This window comes from Halichondria panicea, chromosome 5 (assembly GCF_963675165.1).
Source record: "Halichondria panicea chromosome 5, odHalPani1.1, whole genome shotgun sequence".
NCBI classification, from domain to species: domain Eukaryota; kingdom Metazoa; phylum Porifera; class Demospongiae; order Suberitida; family Halichondriidae; genus Halichondria; species Halichondria panicea.
Window position 1 is genome coordinate 5153986 of NC_087381.1, and position 18887 is coordinate 5172872.

Consider the following 18887-nt stretch of genomic DNA (forward strand, 5'->3'; position numbering starts at 1 on the left):
CCTGCCCTCACCTATAACAGCCTACAAAATACTGCCCGCTCTGCTCCATACTATATACTGCCCTGCTATAATATACTGCCCTGCTCTGCCCTGCTCTATAACGTTGCCCTGCTCTGCTCTATAATGTACTGCTCTATAATAATTATACGGCCCTATAATATACTGCCCTGCTCTGCTCTATACTATACTGCCCTGCTCTGCTCTATGCCCCGCTCTGCTCTATAAGGTACTGCCCTGCTCTATACTATACTGCTGTATAATAGACTGCCCCGCTGAGGCTGCTCTGCTCTTATAATGTACTGCTCTATAATAATGCTCTATAATACTGCCCAGCTCCATAATTTACTGCCCCGCCTATAACATACACCCTATCCCCGTATACCGCCAATCTATCACTTGGTGACCCCCCCCCCTGACGCACACTCGCCCACAGGTACCATAGACAGCGGAATGCTGTCCCCAGCCACTATTTATAGCATATCAATTATTAGGCAAAAAAAAAAAAAAAAGTTTATGTACCCCTCTTGGCTGTACTACGACACAGAGTTCCAGAAATGGGGCCGCCACAACACACTGCCGCCCACCATTAACACCCAGCTGTACTCCCTCGCCTTTACCGGACAAGGCAACCCTGTCTGTGTCGTGGTGCCCGGTATGCCAGGTAGACGGAGGAAACCACACCTTAACCTTTGGGGTGGTGCCTAAAAGATCAAAAGATTATAATAACATTCAGCCACATAACTATAATTGAATTGCTATAACAGACAGCAAAAAAAAAAAAAAAAAAAAAAAAAAAAAAATTGGGTAGATACATGTAACACACCACTAACTCACAAGCCAACAAACCTAAAGAAGTATACTAAGAACAGCCATACACAAAGTACAGTACATCTCGTACAAGGGTGACAAAAAAAAAAAAGAAAAAAAAAAAAATTATGGATCATGCAACCTTAGACATAATTATGTATAGGCCCACACAAGCAAACTTACATGCAATGGCGCTCATAGGCACATATAAAGCAATTGTGATCCTACAAAAAACTGGGAGTTCATAAAAAGATTCAACTTTGGGCACAGAATTACAATGCATATCACAGCACAAGCCAACTAATCGCACAAGCCAACTAATTACAAATTATGACCTAATCCTACCCGGAGAGCATAACACAACCAACAAGCCTATTATGTCGGGATGAAAATGTCCTTACACAAGTAAACAGTACACTCATAAGCCCAACAAGCCTTTGCTTCCCCTGAAAAGGTCAGAACACTATCATGCAATCAACCTCTATACATGTACACAGTGAGCCTAATGAGTGACTGAGTGGTGAGCCTAATTGAATTGTAACCTTGGTCGGAAGCATGCAGAAACTTCACACAAGCCTAGGCATAAGAATTAACTTTTGGCAGCACTGATAATGTAAATTGTTAGCACTGTATGAAGTATCATGCCACAGGCACACACGGCACGGGCGGGCACGCACACACACACACACACACGTGGGCACCAATAGTGAATACACACAAATGTGCACACCAATACACACACACAGATACACACAAGCGCGCACGTGTGCACAGATACACACCCTCGCGGGCACACATACAGACACATACACACACATACACTCGCATGGGAACACATATACAGACACACACACACACACACGCACGCACGCGCACAGAAAGATACACACACACATACACACACGCACACACACACACAAACACCACTTACTGTAAGCAGTTCCACTCCTGGCCTGCCTATGGACTCCCACCATCTCAACCAATCCGTTGGCCCAAACTTTTCGGTGTTCAGCATTCTTCACAGCTGATAACAGAATACATCGTGGATGAGACCAACAGATAGCTAAGCAAATCAATGATAACCCCCTTTACATTGCAACACTGCTGAGCGTACATATATAGGCTTCTGTATCTAAACTCGGGCTTCAACACACTGCTGGAGCCAGTATACTTTACAAGCTACGCAGGTAAGCGTATAGTATTATCAGCTAGCTAATAATCATACGCACACAAAGCTTACCTCTAAAGTAATCTCTCGCTCTGTCCTTGGCTGGTTGACTCTTCGACTGTTCAGATAAAACTACAAGGCAGCTTGAAGAGAACCGTTACTGTTACTAAGGGGTGCATCTTTCTTTGCCACACCGAAACAAATAAATTGAATATCAAACACTGTACACTACACTCTAAAAACAGGCTCTAAACTAACTCAGCTTCTACACAAGTATACTTCACACACTCATAAACTATCTAGGCAAGTGCATAAGCATATTAAATCAGCTCAAAGGCTTATGAAGGCTTATACTAGCTACATAATGCTTGCTATATACGCACACAAAGCTTACCTCTGAAGTGATCCCTTGCTCTGGTCCTTGGCGGGTTGACTGTTTCGTTGAAAACCAGGAGATCCTGACACAGTAACTACTGTAGACTACTTTGCTAAGAAGTTGAATAAAGAAAACTGTCACTGTTTCCAAGTTATGCGTCTTTCTTTGCTAGAGGCAAAGGCTGAAAAAGAGAAAATAAATCTCAAAACAGGCTCTAAACTCACGAAGCTACTCTTCCAGTATATTTCACACACTCAGAGGCTATCTATAGGTAGGTGGACAAGCATATTAAATCAGCTCAAAAGGCTTATAAAGGCTGAACTAGGAAAATGCTGACTGTATACACACACACAGAGCTTACTTGGGAAATGATCCTTCACTGGGGCCTTGGCTGGTATACTCCTCCGTTCGAAACTTAGAGATCCTGGCAGAGTAGCTATTCTTGACTAGTTTGCAACAAAGTTGCCTGCAGAAAACTGCTACTGCTTCTTAGCTACGCATCTTTCTTTGCTAGGAGCTGATAATAAAAGTAATTTAAAATTAATTGGATTTTGGTTCCGCGGTGGGTGGTACTACGTATGAGATCATAACCGCGGCTATTCGGTCTATAATGTACGGCTCTATAATATAATGCCCTGCTCTGCTTTATACTATACTGCCCTGCTCTGCTCTATAATGTACTGCTCTATAATATACTGCCCCGCTGAGGTGGCATACTTACCTTTACGCAATCGATGTATTAATTCCTTGGGGGTAGGACATGCGTCCGATGGGCTATGACTGTTGGCTAGGCCACCTCTTTACCCCCAAGTACTTAATTAGGGGAGCATCGTAATTATTAGAAACGCTTCATCATTATCTAATTAGCGAGGTTGCACCCCTCTAATTAATTAGAGGGGCTTCCTATCCATATTAACGGCCTTCAGTCATGGTCCGGCTCACCCTCCAAGGAGCGTTGCGGTAATGGGTAGCTGTACTCATCGCTTGCAGCAGTACCTAGAATGACGTATATCTTCGTAGTGGTAATGGTATCTAATTGGGTGCATGGCTTGCATATTTATTACTTGACGTACAGTAGATTAAATGATGTTTAAGGTAGTTAAACAAGGTTAATCGAGGTACTCCGCTTGCCCCGCCTACTGCATTATGTACTGCCCAGCATCTACGCGCATGCGTAATTATCTCTACACCACCTCGTGCTCGATTATAGCTACCTGAGTTTAAAGCCCCACACCCAACCCTCCCTTGGTTTCTATACATTTCTCTGTCATTACGACATGACCGAGCCGTGGCTATGACTGTTGGCTAGGCCACCTCTTTACCCCCAAGTACTTAATTAGGGGAGCATCGTAATTATTAGAAACGCTTCATCATTATCTAATTAGCGAGGTTGCACCCCTCTAATTAATTAGAGGGGCTTCCTATCCATATTAACGGCCTTCAGTCATGGTCCGGCTCACCCTCCAAGGAGCGTTGCGGTAATGGGTAGCTGTACTCATCGCTTGCAGCAGTACCTAGAATGACGTATATCTTCGTAGTGGTAATGGTATCTAATTGGGTGCATGGCTTGCATATTTATTACTTGACGTACAGTAGATTAACAACTTTACATGTAGCCTCGATCCCAGGCCGAGTTTTCGCTTTTATAGCGGTTAGGCGAAACCGTTATAAAAGCGAAAACTCGGCCTGGGATCGAGGCTACTTTACATGCAAAATGTTTACTGCAGGAGATTCCATGTGGCATTCCAAATAGAGCTCACCTGTCTGACAACAAGATAGACCTGCCGCGCACGTCTACACATAGATATTCCAAAGTTTTAGTCTTGGATCTCTGATGATGCTCGTATTTGGTGGGAGCAATTTGAATTTGGAATTACCCCCTGGCCCTTGCTACATCTCCAAGAAGGTGAGCAAACTTTCATTTCAATCAGAATTATATACGTAACACCATTATACTTTAATAATTATTACACAGTTTGTCAACTGGCCCAACTCCCAGCCTCAGGATCAGCAGATATGAGCTGTGATGCGCCTCAGAATACCCAGCTTCAAGCTCTATTTGCTGCAGAGAATGAAGAGTGCAATGTAAGCAATAATTATACGACAGTTCAGCACACCTATTGCACCTTCCCTAAATTTATAATAACCTAAATTTAGGTCACTTTGCATAATTCTTCAACTTAGGTATACGTAATGCATAAGTATATACACACAATTCCTAAATTTAGGTCACATGTGTGCATACAAACAAATTATACCATCCCTAAATTTAGGTCACTGAGCAGGCTTCCTAAATTTAGGTTGCTTTGCTTCACATGGTATCTACCTTCAAATTCGATGTTATACAGGTGTACACTGGGGCCTACCGAAAGCAATCACGAACAGACGTTAGGGAGGTGCAGGATTTAGCAGGTCTTAAGATTGATCAGTTGCTGGCAGTCAGAAGCTGTCCAAGCAGTAACATCGAGCCATGGATTGCTCAAGTTCGATCGATCTCAGATTCAGAGGTATAGAGTTGTCTGGATGGAAGGGAAATACAACAGCAAATGGATAGTGGCAAGAAGACAGGATCCAGAAAACAAGAAGAAGCGAATTGAGTGGGAAGATTCAGTCACGAAATCCTCAATACTCTTGTATGATTTCCAGTTACGTCCACCAGTCATCTACGTAAAAAGACAATAAAACATTTAAAGAGTGTATACCAAGAGCTAAAGCAAAGTAACACCTAATGTTGTGTATATTTCATGTTTATGTGATACAAAATATATCTCTGTTAGCTTCTTCAAATCTAGTATGCTAAACAGAGTCAATAAAAACAAGTTAACACAATCATGGAATACAACAATAACATAACAATGCAGATAAGATTTACAAATAGACAAAAAATCAAACAATTTTTGTTTAATAATTCTATTCTGATCCTGCAAAAGAGAAAGGGAGCTTTTGACAGTGAATGTGTTTGTACATTTCGTGTGAGGTCGGCATGATCATAATTATACTAAAAGAGAAATGCAGCTTTAGCTATAAGGTTTGTTATTGATGATTTTAGTCTCTGTGGTACTTCCAAACAGTGCGACAGGGATGTAGATGTATATGTAATGCAGTGAATAAACATGCAGAATAACTGTTACCAGGAGTTTTTGCTGTTACACAGTACAGTGTATAACATTATAGTGTGAGGTTGGCAAGTTCACACTAAAAGAGAAATGCGCGCACAGCTTTATAGGTTTGTCATTATGATCTCTGTGGTACTTTTAAACAGTAATACTACATGTATATAATCACCAGTATGATACACACGATATTTAGAGCAAATGTGAGACAAGTTAGTATAATTATATATAGGCGTCTATAGATATAATTATACTGACCAAAATACGCAAGGCCATAAACTAATTTGACTAAGCTACGTCACAAACACTATTATTATATATAGTCTTGTTGTTGTATAAACTGTGAAGTAGGAAATGCACTATCCAACACCACAAGTGCATGTATTCGTACACTCCTGGTGTGGTTAGATATAGGTACATTTCCTACTTACACACTATTTAAACACACTGTTTAAACACTAATAAAACATTACACAATAACTATCAACAGACATTCTGTTAATTTTCACCTGCAAATGGTGCATGTCAAACCAACAATGATGAATAATGACCGCTCTCCCTCATCCTGTTTATATAAACAGGATGCATGGGAATGAGCATAACTGTGGCCTTACAACCAAAGCAATCATTGTCAAAAAGAACACATGCATGCAGGATGGGAGTTTCAAGTCAACTTCTACTGACATTGATCCTCTTGCTCAATTCCACTGCTGGTAAGACACTGCTTTTTTTTAATAAATAATACAATGTGAGGACTGTTGTGTCAATAATATAAATGCAGGAATGTATTCAGTTATACTGATGGTAGGACATGCTGCTTCCAGTGCATGGGTGTTATTCTGCATGGCAGATATATATATTTTAGCAGATATCATATTAACATAATTTAGGGCCATGCAAAGGAAGTAGATCTAATCGGGTCAGGCAAAAAAACAGACTGCCCAGGGGGTGCTCCCCCTCTCGCTCGGTTAGAAGGGAAATTTTAAGCACTATTTGATCTTTGAATTTAGCCATTGGCTTGCTTCCAAAGCCTTTGCCTGCATTGTCTGAATTGTTCTGGAAATTATGGAAAATGACTAGAACTATAGTAGAAGCTATAATTATTGTATAACAGCATGCATGCAAGAGTCCATAAATAAAAGAGAGGGAGTATCAAACAAAGCAAATTGCCCTGTATCAATGTATTCAGACTTTCTGTCTGCAACACGTTATCAATGATAACAATGTGGTAATAAGATTAATTGCTGCCTCAAGGCAAGTGCATGGCGGCTCTAGGCGCTCGGATTGGTCAGTTATACCATCACGCTATTCAACTTATGAGTTAGCCTCGATCCCAGGCCATATATATATGCACTCTTTTTTCCTTCAAGACCTGTGAAGGAGACTACTTATGAGTTAGCTGTGCACTAAAAGCGCTATATAGCTGTTTGAGAGTCAGAAAAAAGCTGGCAAAACTGCATGCAATGAGATCAGAGTTCACAAGAAGGGCTGCAGTGCTGGCTGGTATATACTGCCAGCCAGCAGCCCTTCTTGTGAACACTCCATTTTTAATGATCTACTGGCAAAATACTTACGAACAGTTGGCTATCCAAATGCTTGCTCGGCTCTGTGCATGTTTTTGAGAACCTCTTTCACCGTAAACATTTGGGAACCAACTTTTAGCCATTATACAGAGGTGACCTTTGTAGGAAATGTGTTGTACACAAAAAATGGGCTGATTTATATATTGCAGTTGGCCGGCCGTTGAGTGTGGTATGATATAATTTTATCATCACTGCATGGGTATATTAATTAATAGGTATATATGGCTCAAGCAACCAGCTGTTACATGATGTGAATCACAATCTAGGCTTTTGTTCCGGGCCTGGGTTTTTTAAGGTTAATCTATTATGTATCATCAATAATTATTTTTCTGGCATTGAACAGGTATGGGTCAGGTCCGGAATGTTACAGTACAGCAGACTTCAGTTGCAGTAGTGAACGACCAACATTAAGAGTCGCAGGTCAGGACTGCTGTGATGAGGGATTCTTGTCCTTCAATACAGGAGCCGATATCTGTCAACTGTGCTCCGGTAAGATTCACAGTATTAAAAATGTGAATTAAAGAGGGGACTGTGCTCTTTTTAGAAAATTTTAACTCATTTTTAACTAGTAATATCCTTTGTAGAGCAATGTGCTTAGTAGTCAATGTGCATGCTTTGCTCGACTATATCCCTATAGCTGGCTGTGCTGATCCATTCGACTCCAGCTAGTATTAGTTTCATAATAAATTTATGATTTCTCTCCATTCAAATGCAGGAAATGTGATTTGCTCGGCTAACATTGGCTGTACTGATGGCTTTAATGCCAGCCAATCTCTGAGTCGTGGCGAGTGTTGTGCTACTGGTGGGGGAGTGGCTTACACAGACAGTGCAGGAAGATGTTTACAATGTGAGTCTATCTCTACAAATTACCGTATATACGAGTTATAAATTTTTCGTACGGTGCACATTTTGGTAGCTAGTTTAATTATTCGTCTGAAAATTAAGTTATAGTTGTGACACATGCACGAGTGCCACATGGGATATATTGGCTCAGTAGTGACTTAGGCCCGAGGGCCGCAGGCCTCAAGAGCAAAGGCACTACTGAGCCAATATATCCGATGTGCGCACGAGTGAGCTGTGTAACAACTGATTTGTTGCATTCCTTGTGCATTCTTTTCCGTGTACACATCACTCCTTTTATAGGACAACTAGTTTCAACTACTTGTGGTGGCTGTGGAATGCACCAGACGCATGAAAAACGTTTTCTGCTTACCACTGAATCTGTTAACAGTGTTATACTATAAAAGGGACCGTTTCAGGTTACTGGGTGGAGGGTGGGCTTTACGTAACTTCAGCCATACTATGCCAGTATCTAGATAGTGGCACAGTTCAAGGCTTGACCTGTGCCATATGGCAGATACTGGCACAGTGTTTCCTTTGATCTGCCCACTCAAAATGCAACAATGCGCAATAGTCACCACCTTGAGTAGGGTGAAACTTTTTAATACGAAATAAAGTGGGTAATTATTATAGTTAGTAGGAAAATTTGTATTGACAAAAATTCCCTGATATACGTTATTTACTATCGTGTTAGACTAAAAAATATCTTGGTTATACAAGTAAATAGTTATTGCTCTTTTTTAAGGTCCTCGTTCCATCACTGGTTGCTATAGTGAGGTCGAGTGTAACGGAGACATCATTTCTGTAAGTTTGATCGAGTCAGCTACTGCTCAGGTTAGAGAGTGTTGTCTCAGCACTGCCGGACTCTCCTATAACCTACTGGGACAATGCATCGACTGTATCGGTATGTAATCTCTCAATATAGGTATTTAATTTGAGGCCCATTAATCTGGCTGTATTATATATAGAGGGTGACCTGCATACAGGGGGTAACCACAATAATAACATACATGTAATAGTTGTACCATAGATATCAAGGGTGTATTGGATTTGTACTACCGAGGGCAGTTCTATGTATTCCCTGAGGGTGCAGTCCGAGGGAAAACATACAACTGCACGAGGTAGTACAATAACAATATATACACACGCAGATATCCATGGTATAGGTAGCTTGTACTATGAATACCAGTAGAAGCAATTAGAAGCTGTTATCCAACCATTTACAGCTGAGTAGTAGTAAACACTCTTCGATCCCTGCCGTGCATGCACTGTGCACATTTTGTGTGCGTGTGCTTGCACTTGACAAACCACATTTACAACTTCAGACACCCGCACATTTTTTGCTTTTCACAAAATTTTTCTCGGTATAGTATTCTTTAAAAGAGAGGGTCCTTAAAGGGTAGGAGGGCTTCAGGCTGACCACAGCCAATGTACCCTAGGGTATATGAATTAATGTACACCCTAGCAGGGTACATGGGATTTGTACTCTGGAGTATCCTGAGAATTTCAATGGATATTCCTTAGTGTCAGAGCACATCATGGTACAAGTAACGTTCTACCAATTGCAATATCCACAGTGTATGGATTTCTTGAAGAGAGGCTAGAAGCAGTTGAAAGGGGACAAGGCTATATGGTTGGTATTGGGTACATTAAACGACCTGACTCGGTTACCAACCTTATCAGAGGAGACATCCTTGTAGCTGATGATGGGACTGCAAGTGAGGCTAATCGTCTAATTTCTTTGTGTTAATGAAATCTCTCCCAAAAAATTGTTTGGCTATTATTTTAGCTTTATTTTTTGCAGGTGTGGGCATAGATTTTCAGATCAGTTCCGACAGATACACAGTTCGTCCGGGTGTGAATCAAGAAATCATTGTTACGTATCGGGTAGACAGTATTGCTCAAGAGCCCATGGAGACTGCCCAATTGCAACTAAGTATTACTACAACGCCACCAAGGGGATTACTGGCACGTGACACATTGGATCTGATTGTCATTGACAATGGCTGTAAGGATTATGTAACTAAAATAATGTTTGTGCCCATACCTTGATTATAATTAGCCTGTATATAGCATGCAATGTGAAATGTTGCTAAGATTGACCAAAAAGTGTAGAAACAAAAATTCGGCACGAGTATAACTCCAATCTGTTACAACATCATTCACATGACTGGACATTTTTCGCAAATGTTTTTTTGCTGATAGTGTTTTCACACTTTATTTAACATGTTTTATGTGAATGTAACAAATTTGTTTTTTACTGTATATATAACTGTCACCACTGTAACACCTGTAACACCAGTCACTACTGCATGCATGTAACGATTGTAACAACCGTATAACACTATAGTCACCACTGTAATACCCCCTTTTTTTGACAGAAAGTGCAAAATACTTATTACAACTTTTACATGCTTCTATCCTTGAAAATCCCTTGAAAATCATTCATCAAGCCATCAGATATGTAATAGACTTCTGTTTCCATTTAAGCTTCTATATAATGGCTGCGTGGGTTAATTGTCAAAAATTACAAGCACAACAATAATTATAACAAAGCAAACTATAGTAATATAATTATATGTAAATCTCCTAACACAGTTAACTATAATATACTAAATGCATATTTTTTTCAATGTTCTCAACAAGATTTTTGTGGCAGCTAGTGAGTGTGTGGATACTTTTGTTATAACAATTACCGTATTACTTTGCGAGCATCAAACATGTGTAAACTGCATGTGCGAGAGTTAATCAATTCGCAATAATAAATCGTAACACCTAAATTAGTACTGGTAGATTGCAACGGATTTTCTGTTGATTTGGCTCATTCATAAGGTTTTTACCACAACATTTTTGGTATTAAAAGTTATTTTATTTGGAATAAAAACAACGTGATGTTTTATAGTAATTATTAATTTTTATGTTTATTAACGTATAATATAAGTCAATTGGTGCCTTGGGATAATTAAATGATTACAAAGGTCATGTAGTACACAGTACATTGGTTCAAGCAGCTTTATTTACTCCTCTTATAGCATCGGCTACATTAGTGTCATTTATATATAGAGCAACGGATTTATTTGTATGTGTCTTGTACAATGCACACACTTTTACAGCTGGTTGTAAAGCAGAGGTATACCAGAATCATTCTTGGCCCAACACGGCACTAGGGTCTACTGCACTGTCCCCTTGTCCATGTGTAGAAGTATTGGATGTGTTTGCAGGGAATGTCAGCAGACAGTGCTCTGGATCAATCAGTGAGGGAGGTATGTGGAAGGATGAGCTTGACCTCAGCAGCTGTGAGACTACACTTTCAGACATATCCCGGGAATTGTGTGAGATTGCACTAGTAAGTGGTTTGAGGAAATAAATATTATCTGTTGAACAACTGCAGGACTAATTCTATATAATTATATATATATGTAGCTAACTGTTTCAAAAAATACAACTAGAACAAGCTAGCTGAATTCCTATTCATTTCCACTTACTGTACTGAAATGCTATTCTGTTTTTACTAGGGACTCTCAACAAATAAGACAACGCAAACATCCAATCAGATTGCCAACATCACATCCAGACCACAAAATCTGACTGCAAGTCATATCACCTTGGTTACTGCAATAGTAGAGCAAGTAGCAGCAGAAGCTGCTGTCAACCAAGAGGTGAACATTATGTGATAGTTAGTATATACATGCATGCATGCATGGATATGAGGTATCTATTATATATAGTGTCCTAAATCTCGAGGGCTTGCCCGAGGGATGAGGGACACTATAACCATAGATACTGAATGCACATGTACTGATCCCATGCACTTTTCATTGGCTATATGTACTAGCCGTACCTCATGCAGGAAAAAAGTGTATCTATAAAAGCAGCAAGCCTTAGCAACAGCTTTATTTTTGAAACTGCCCTGTTCTGACAGGGTGATTTCTGCTTCCCTGCTAAAAAACCTTTGTATTGGCCCTGAATTGCCCAGCTTCAATATTGTGGATTAACTACATGTATGACTCCACCTTCTGCAGGAAGCGCTCTGCAACAAACGAGCCCAGCCCCCTTTTTTGCAAAAAAAAGCTCAAGCTTCTCAGTTCTGTACGGCTAGTTAGCAAGGAACAACTTGCTATACACTATCGTTCCCAAAAAGACACTATATAGAGTCTACTGAATAGGCGTACAAACAATTTTAAAACATGGCTTCAGAATAGAAACAGAAGTCAGGAAGACAAAGTTGACAAATACTTAGACACAAAAACCTGCTTGTGACAATGGACAGTTAAAATCATTAGCTCTCAGTATTCCTCGTAGAGACAAGAAAAGTTACAGGTGAACCCTACGAACCAGTAAGCGCTATAAATAGAAACACTAAATAGCCCTATTGTAGTTGCAGCTACAGCTTCATTTGTACTGCATAATAATACTCAATTTGTACTTAACTTTATACCCTCAAGTTTATAATTCCCATTTTTGTACACTCGGTGTACTTAACTTTATACCCTATATAAGCTTATAATTCTCTGGGAGACTATGAAATTATGGCTAATTCCCTGCTAAACACACACAAGTGGGATCTAAAGCTTGCCGAATTTTACATGTTTAGGTGAGAGACAACTATCTTCAAACAATCAACAATATTCAGCAAGCCGATGCTGACGTCATCTATGAGAGCCAGATGGTAATGAATTCATCAACAAGGTATGCAATAATGCATGTAGCCAACGTAATTAATGTTGTGGGACTCCCTAATTCTCTTTGCTATTTACCTTCAATTCCCTGCATGTGTTTATAGTTGCCAAAAGCCATTTCATAATGAATATAGTGGCTGTTGATCAATAGACTTAGTCAACACTGTATTGTTATAGCAAGCCAGTTTAATTATGCTATATAATCTTTGCCATGCAAAATTTATGTTTACGCTATAATTATAGCATTATTATTTTACCCTCCTCGTATAGGATTCTTGCAAGCCTCGAAACATTTGTGGTCAATCTCAATACTTCAACTGTTTTCAGAAACTCCACAAGCAATCGAACTGTTCTCAGTTTTGAAACATTTGCTATCACAGTGCAAGATTTAGACCCTGACAGTTTCCAAGGCCAGACATTTGCTGTTGATTTAGGTCCAGTTGAAGAGGCAATAAAAAATACTGGCGTTATCGACCAATATGCTTTGATGACAACTAATGCTGATAATAGATCAAAGATTGATTTTCTTAGTGAAGACACTGAAAACTCAACTGCCTCTCTACGCTTAAGCCCTTCCTTGTTTGAAAAATGCCCTACAATAAATCGTACTTCACTTTGGCAGAGATTAAGTTACTCTGTTTTTTTGTCTGATGTGCTTTTCCTTCCTGAGAACAGAAGTACTAATCAGGTGGGATCTATTGTGGTGGCTGCAAGACTAGCTTGTCTGCAGACCAACAAGACAGTACCAATACGAACTAGCTTTCTGATCAGGAATACGGTATGAGCAACTTAATACTCTGCAGTATAGATTTATTACATTATTTGTTTGCAGGATAATGTCAATAACAGCAGTTGTGCTATGTATAAGACTAAAGGTAAGTGCCCTTGGATAGCAGTAACACATGCAGCACTATTGTTAAAACCAATAGGCTTTAACTGGATTGGCACTATACTCTTGTAGCTTTTTAGCACTTTTCACATATATTCTCGGGTGTTTAAACTGTTATATCTCTGCAGAGAAGAATCACATCTGAAAACTGACTGCATAGCTAGTTTCTAGAGCTATTGTTTTGTTACTCTCGTTCCCTGGCCGATTTGTCTCTAAAATAATGCTAGGTCGACTCCCCGGCCTGGTATTGATTGTATCTGGGAGTGACCGGAAATTGCGCATTGTATTATTATTTTGTGCCATCATGTCACATCAGTGATTAAGTGATATATGCACTGGAAATTAATGCTGCTATAGTCCGAGATAATAGCTGTTTTTTGTAGAGTGTACTGCACAGCAATACTGTGTCTTAACAGACAAATGTTTAGAAGCAAGGATCTCAAATAAGAGCTTCCAGAGAGGCTTAATACTGCATTGGATGTGCCTGCTAAGCTTTCAGGTGGCATGACAAAGATTGTGTGTTCACATGCAGTGCATCAAGAGACAATAGAATCCTGATGTCACTGGCCATGCAAGATAGCAACCAGAAGTGTTGGTAGAGCTATATCCATCTCAGTATATAGATTTAGTACAGGTAGTTCTATAAGATCGGTCCCTAAGAAGGACATGCACGAGTGTCACTCTTTCAATGAGTTCGCACCCATCAGCTAGTACGACGGGGGTTGGAGGGAAAAGGCTCGATTTTGCTCCTGTATACAATAAATTCACCATACATTTTATACTCACAGTGATGGTACACAACGCCAGTGCCAGTGCCGTAATGTCACACCTTGATCCAGGCATGATCCAGGTACCAAGGATTGAGCTATAGTTAGTGTACACTTTTCCAATGATGAAAGGTATTATTGATTTATATCGCTCACCTTAATTGACAATACATCCCAGGCCCAGCCACTTGTGGACACCCCTGAGCAGAGATCTATGGCCAGAGTCTGAGGGTAGACTCTATATACTAGGTGTATCTGAAACTTTCCAGCAATCAATGGTCCTATATAATAGTCAATCAAAGGGTAGCCACTGATAGCAGAAACTTCAAAGAGAATGGCCAGTAATTCAAAAAACATTTCGCGCAAACAGATAGACAACCGCTAGCTGCATGCAGCTACTGTCTTCCAAGTTTAATGTCTTAATTCCTACTTTCTTATCTGTTGCACTCAGCTATACTCTGTCTTCCAAGTTCTTGTCTTTCTACATAGATTCTCATCTGTTGCACTCAGTATATATAATTATACTCTGCCTTCCAAGTTATTGTCTTCTTAGATTCTCATCTGTTGCATCTATTATAATTATGTACATGCGAATTACCATCCAATAATTCATGACGATATAATAATAGAAACAAGGATTGAGAAGCGAATAATCATGCATGGTTGATTATAATTATAGTGTCTGGTGCCAGGTCCTTTGATATCCAAGGAAAACGTTACAAATAAATATCTGAATAACTGCAAACTTATGAAGATATGCCACCCACTAACTCCACCCACTAACTCCACTCTCTCCATTCGTTTTGTGAATCGCCTCTAAAAGCATAATAAATTTCGCGCTATTAATTTGGTCAAATGACGTTGTGTCTTCTGTTAGCTAAGTATTTCGTGGACCTAATTTTCATAGTGGATCGAAAACAGTGAAAATTAAGCACTTTGAAGATGTATCGCTATACAACATAAATTATAATGCATGGTGGTGTATGTTTGAAAACGAAAAAAGACCTTAAGAGTTTGCAGTATGGTAAATGCAGCTTTAAGAAGCTCACAAAAAAAATTCTGTCATTTATTAATGCCAGCTATTTCAGATCAATTTGGAGCTTGGGACACTGCTGGATGTAGAGAGATAACCAGTTCCAATGGGAGAAAAGATTGCGAGTGCAGACAATTGGGCCACTTTGGAATACTCTTTGTAAGTTTAGTAGAGTCTACCTGGCAACAATGGCAATATACATACCTGCAACCTTTTGTATCTCCTCATGGTTACAGGATTTGAATCCAACTTCATTACCTGAAAAGCTTTCAATTGCTTTGAGCACCATCACATACATTGGTCTGAGCTTGTCTGTAGTTTGTCTTTTGGTGTTCATATTCACCATTTTTGTCAGCAAGTAAGTATAATATAACCTTATTACATCAACGTTAAGTTTGAAATTTCTAGGAAGCTACTCGCTGATAAGCAGAACCAAATCCTCATCAACATTAGTATTTCCCTGATGTGTTTGTACTTCACCTTCCTCATTGGAGGGTTCGCTGTTGGTATCCCACCTATCTGTGGGTTCATGTCTGCCCTCTTGCAGTACTTCTTCCTAGTGTTTTTCTCCTGGATGGCTGTAGAAGCTGTCTGGCTCTATCTCAAACTGGTAGTAGTAACGGGATCTCAGTCCCTCACCTCCAAGTTTATGCTGAAGGCTGGACTCTCAGCTTGGTGTAAGCAATCACTAGTATCGTGTATTGTTTATCTTGATGGATTGCTTGTGCACTCATGAGTTGATAGTACATTCAGTGATTCTTGTGTGTGTATAATGAGGATGCTTTGTCCATGCAGTGCTGCCCTTTATGATTGTAGTCGTCAGTGCTGGAGCAGGATACCAGTACTACAGCAACCCATACTAGTAAATGATTTATATAGTAATTCCAAAATTAATGTTTGTGAAAGGAATTATAGGCTGATTTTTAGCGTGGGGGAGGATATACTAGCACACTAAAAGAAGTTCCGTGTAGTTCAAATCATTCACTCTTGTTACCTGAGGCACGCGTGGGCGGCCACGGGTATAGTAGTAGTATAGTATATAGTGTGATCCTGGACCTAGTCCACTGTGCATGCCTCATGTACCACTAAAACTCTGTTCTCACAGCATGCCTCTAGTCTGGTTTAGTTTTATTGCTCTTGAGTTGCTGTGCTAGACAGCTCAGTCATACATCACTATACATGCACTGCATTATATCACTCTACTGGTTTCTTTATAATCATGTCACCAGCCGAGGGTTTGCACTTTAGTGCTCCAGTTATACAATAGGACATGTGTATATTCCATCGATCACATACACACATCATTATTCATTCAGCTGTCGTCCTACTGAATGGCCTTTCTATTTTGGATTCATTCTTCCTTTTGTCATCATCTACGTACTCAACTGGATTGTGTTTGTTGCCATCATGGTGTCCATTTGCAAGCATTTTAGAAACTTGCAGTCACTTCGTGAGAGCTCCGTACGTCAACAGTTGAGGAATGTTAAGGAGAACTTGATCATTGCAATGTGCCTATCGATTGTACTTGGCCTGGGTTGGGGCCTTGGACTAGTATCAACAAGCTCTGGTCTTGTAGAGCTGTCATTCACATTCCAAGTGATATTCTCTATCTTTGTGGGTTCTCAAGGTGTGCTGATTTTTATTCTATATGGTATTCGAAACACTAACTTCCGCCAGCTATGGATAAAACTCTTTAGTGGCTGTAGATCAAATACTGATAACTTTGTGTCTTCTGAGAAAGGGAGCACTAATCCGCGAGATAATTCTAGCACTGTCGGAGAGGAATTATCGAGCATGAGCACATTATCAAGCAAGCAGTATTCCCTACACAATGAAGAAAAGAAATAACTCAAAGGGACAAAATCATGAAAGTAAATAGCTGAGTTTTTAGCCGCTTAACTTAACTTCTAGATCTAGTTAGTTATAGTATATGAATAGAAGGTTGATTATATGCATATAATTATATAGATGCTGATTTATGTTATACATGTTACAGTACTGAAATAAAGTTGTGGGCTGCTAGGAAGACAAGCATAATTATAATTTATGTAGATGGTCAATTATCCTTTTTACCCTTGCAATTATTCTGAGCATAATTTATCAGGGCCTATACTCCTTCCTTTACACTAGTTGTGGGAAGTATAACTAAGAATTTACTATAGAATTCTGGAAAACTAATGAATTCGCTCAAAACACATGTCTATTATTATACCTTAATTTTATACTATTATATAAACGGGTACTAATTTTTTAGCGAATTTTAGCAAATTTGTAATTAACGCTAAATGAAGTCCACAACTAGATCTAGAGTAAGGCATCTATAATCAGACACAATGCATGTTCAGACACTCATTCTAAGGAAACAAGCAGTGATAAAAAGTTTTCTTTTGCACAATCTGATCAAGCATGTGTTACTATGAATGTATGTGCAAAAAAGAATTGATAAATATCAACTACTAAGTCTTCAAAAGCTGAAATGTGCTAGATTTAGTGTCTGATAAACGGTAAGAATGGACAAAAAAATCTATCATCAGACACAACCTATACCTTTTCTTCTGTAGGGCGATATTCTGAGAGTCACATATAGTAATTACAGTTAAGGCTATACCTATAAGTTTTTTGTTTAACCATGCATGCACGCGCGCACAGTTAATTGTGCCAGCTTAGGCCGAGGTGGGTGACTCTTCTCAACCATCATAATTTTTAATTATACCCTCTGATGCCACTGTAATTGTAATTGTAGGTAATGATCAAAATGTTACGAATTTATTGTCAATTATTGTCCAGCTTTATGATAATTATTATAATTATGAGCAGAAGCTTAAAAATAATAACACTTCTGAGGTGTAAAATTGAACTGCATGGAGTGTCCTCAATACCATAACAACACATCCTTCAACTTTGAAGTCAAACCGTTAAAGTAATGTATAAATGCAACAACTACTGGTATAGATGATCATGAGTCACTAAGTTCTAATGTGTACTCCACCAACAGCTATACTATTATAATGTCCCGGCATGCACTGCCAAAATCTCAACGTGACCTGATTATTTACATGGCCGTAATAACTAAGGGGGCACACCGGAATATAGCGATCAAGAGTCTACCGTATTATATAGCAAGGTAATAAAATACTTGCACAACAAAATTTAATTACAGATCTTAACTCAAACATAATTATAAGATAGTTTTACGCCTAACATAATTATTTTCAATGTACACATAATTATTCTAACAGCCATTTTGGAATGATGATGTCATATGATGTAACAGGTGGTGGCCCAATGGAAGCGCCAATAGTTGAACTTTCAGTACCTACACTCAAATTGATCCAATCACATTTATAGTTTAGAAGATATTCACAAAAACGTAAAAAATCTAAAGTTCTACGTACTCTCTTTCATTGGTTGTTGCACTGCATGTACAGTACTATCTAGCCTCGATTCAAGGCCGATTAACAAGAGTGCATCTTCATGCACTCCTGGTACTATATATTTTTGTAAACAGTATAATTATAGCTTTATATACGGTAATTTGTTGCCTTCCAGTCTAAGTAGATCTACTACATGACTGTAGGTTAAAAGCTGGAACATAAAATTTTAGCAATTTATAATTGTCTGTATTTTGGGAA

The 18887-nt window shown here is 39.2% G+C and overlaps 1 protein-coding gene and 2 long non-coding RNA genes across 3 annotated transcripts; 2 read left to right on the forward strand and 1 right to left on the reverse strand.

Annotated features, from left to right (window-relative positions):
• Positions 1 to 494: 494 nt before the first annotated feature.
• Positions 495 to 3559, reverse strand: LOC135336133 (uncharacterized). Its single transcript, XR_010394746.1, has 4 exons — positions 2713 to 3559; positions 2048 to 2532; positions 1739 to 1831; positions 495 to 701 (listed from the first exon to the last, which is right to left on the reverse strand). It is a non-coding gene; the product is annotated as an uncharacterized LOC135336133 (long non-coding RNA).
• A 455-nt stretch (positions 3560 to 4014) lies between these two features.
• Positions 4015 to 5170, forward strand: LOC135336138 (uncharacterized). Its single transcript, XR_010394752.1, has 3 exons — positions 4015 to 4257; positions 4327 to 4436; positions 4700 to 5170. It is a non-coding gene; the product is annotated as an uncharacterized LOC135336138 (long non-coding RNA).
• A 911-nt stretch (positions 5171 to 6081) lies between these two features.
• On the forward strand, positions 6082 to 17285 carry LOC135335911 (adhesion G-protein coupled receptor G6-like). Its single transcript, XM_064531614.1, has 16 exons — positions 6082 to 6177; positions 7391 to 7536; positions 7763 to 7894; positions 8633 to 8791; positions 9465 to 9605; positions 9692 to 9895; positions 11001 to 11233; positions 11403 to 11546; positions 12482 to 12576; positions 12837 to 13344; positions 13399 to 13441; positions 15311 to 15414; positions 15492 to 15613; positions 15664 to 15932; positions 16051 to 16117; positions 16572 to 17285. Exons 1-16 carry the CDS (start codon positions 6113 to 6115, stop codon positions 17101 to 17103), a joined length of 2964 nt encoding a protein of 987 aa, XP_064387684.1. The 5' UTR covers positions 6082 to 6112; the 3' UTR covers positions 17104 to 17285.
• The last annotated feature ends 1602 nt before the right edge of the window (positions 17286 to 18887 follow it).

Bases quoted from the DNA above. Each gene is read 5' to 3' on its own strand.
- LOC135335911 (XM_064531614.1), top strand. From the start codon at position 6,113: ATGCAGGATGGGAGTTTCAAGTCAACTTCTACTGACATTGATCCTCTT. The intron at 13,442-15,310 runs GTAAGTGCCCTT...CAGCTATTTCAG, and splicing joins TGCTATGTATAAGACTAAAG to ATCAATTTGGAGCTTGGGAC. The intron at 15,614-15,663 runs GTAAGTATAATA...TGAAATTTCTAG, and splicing joins TTCACCATTTTTGTCAGCAA to GAAGCTACTCGCTGATAAGC.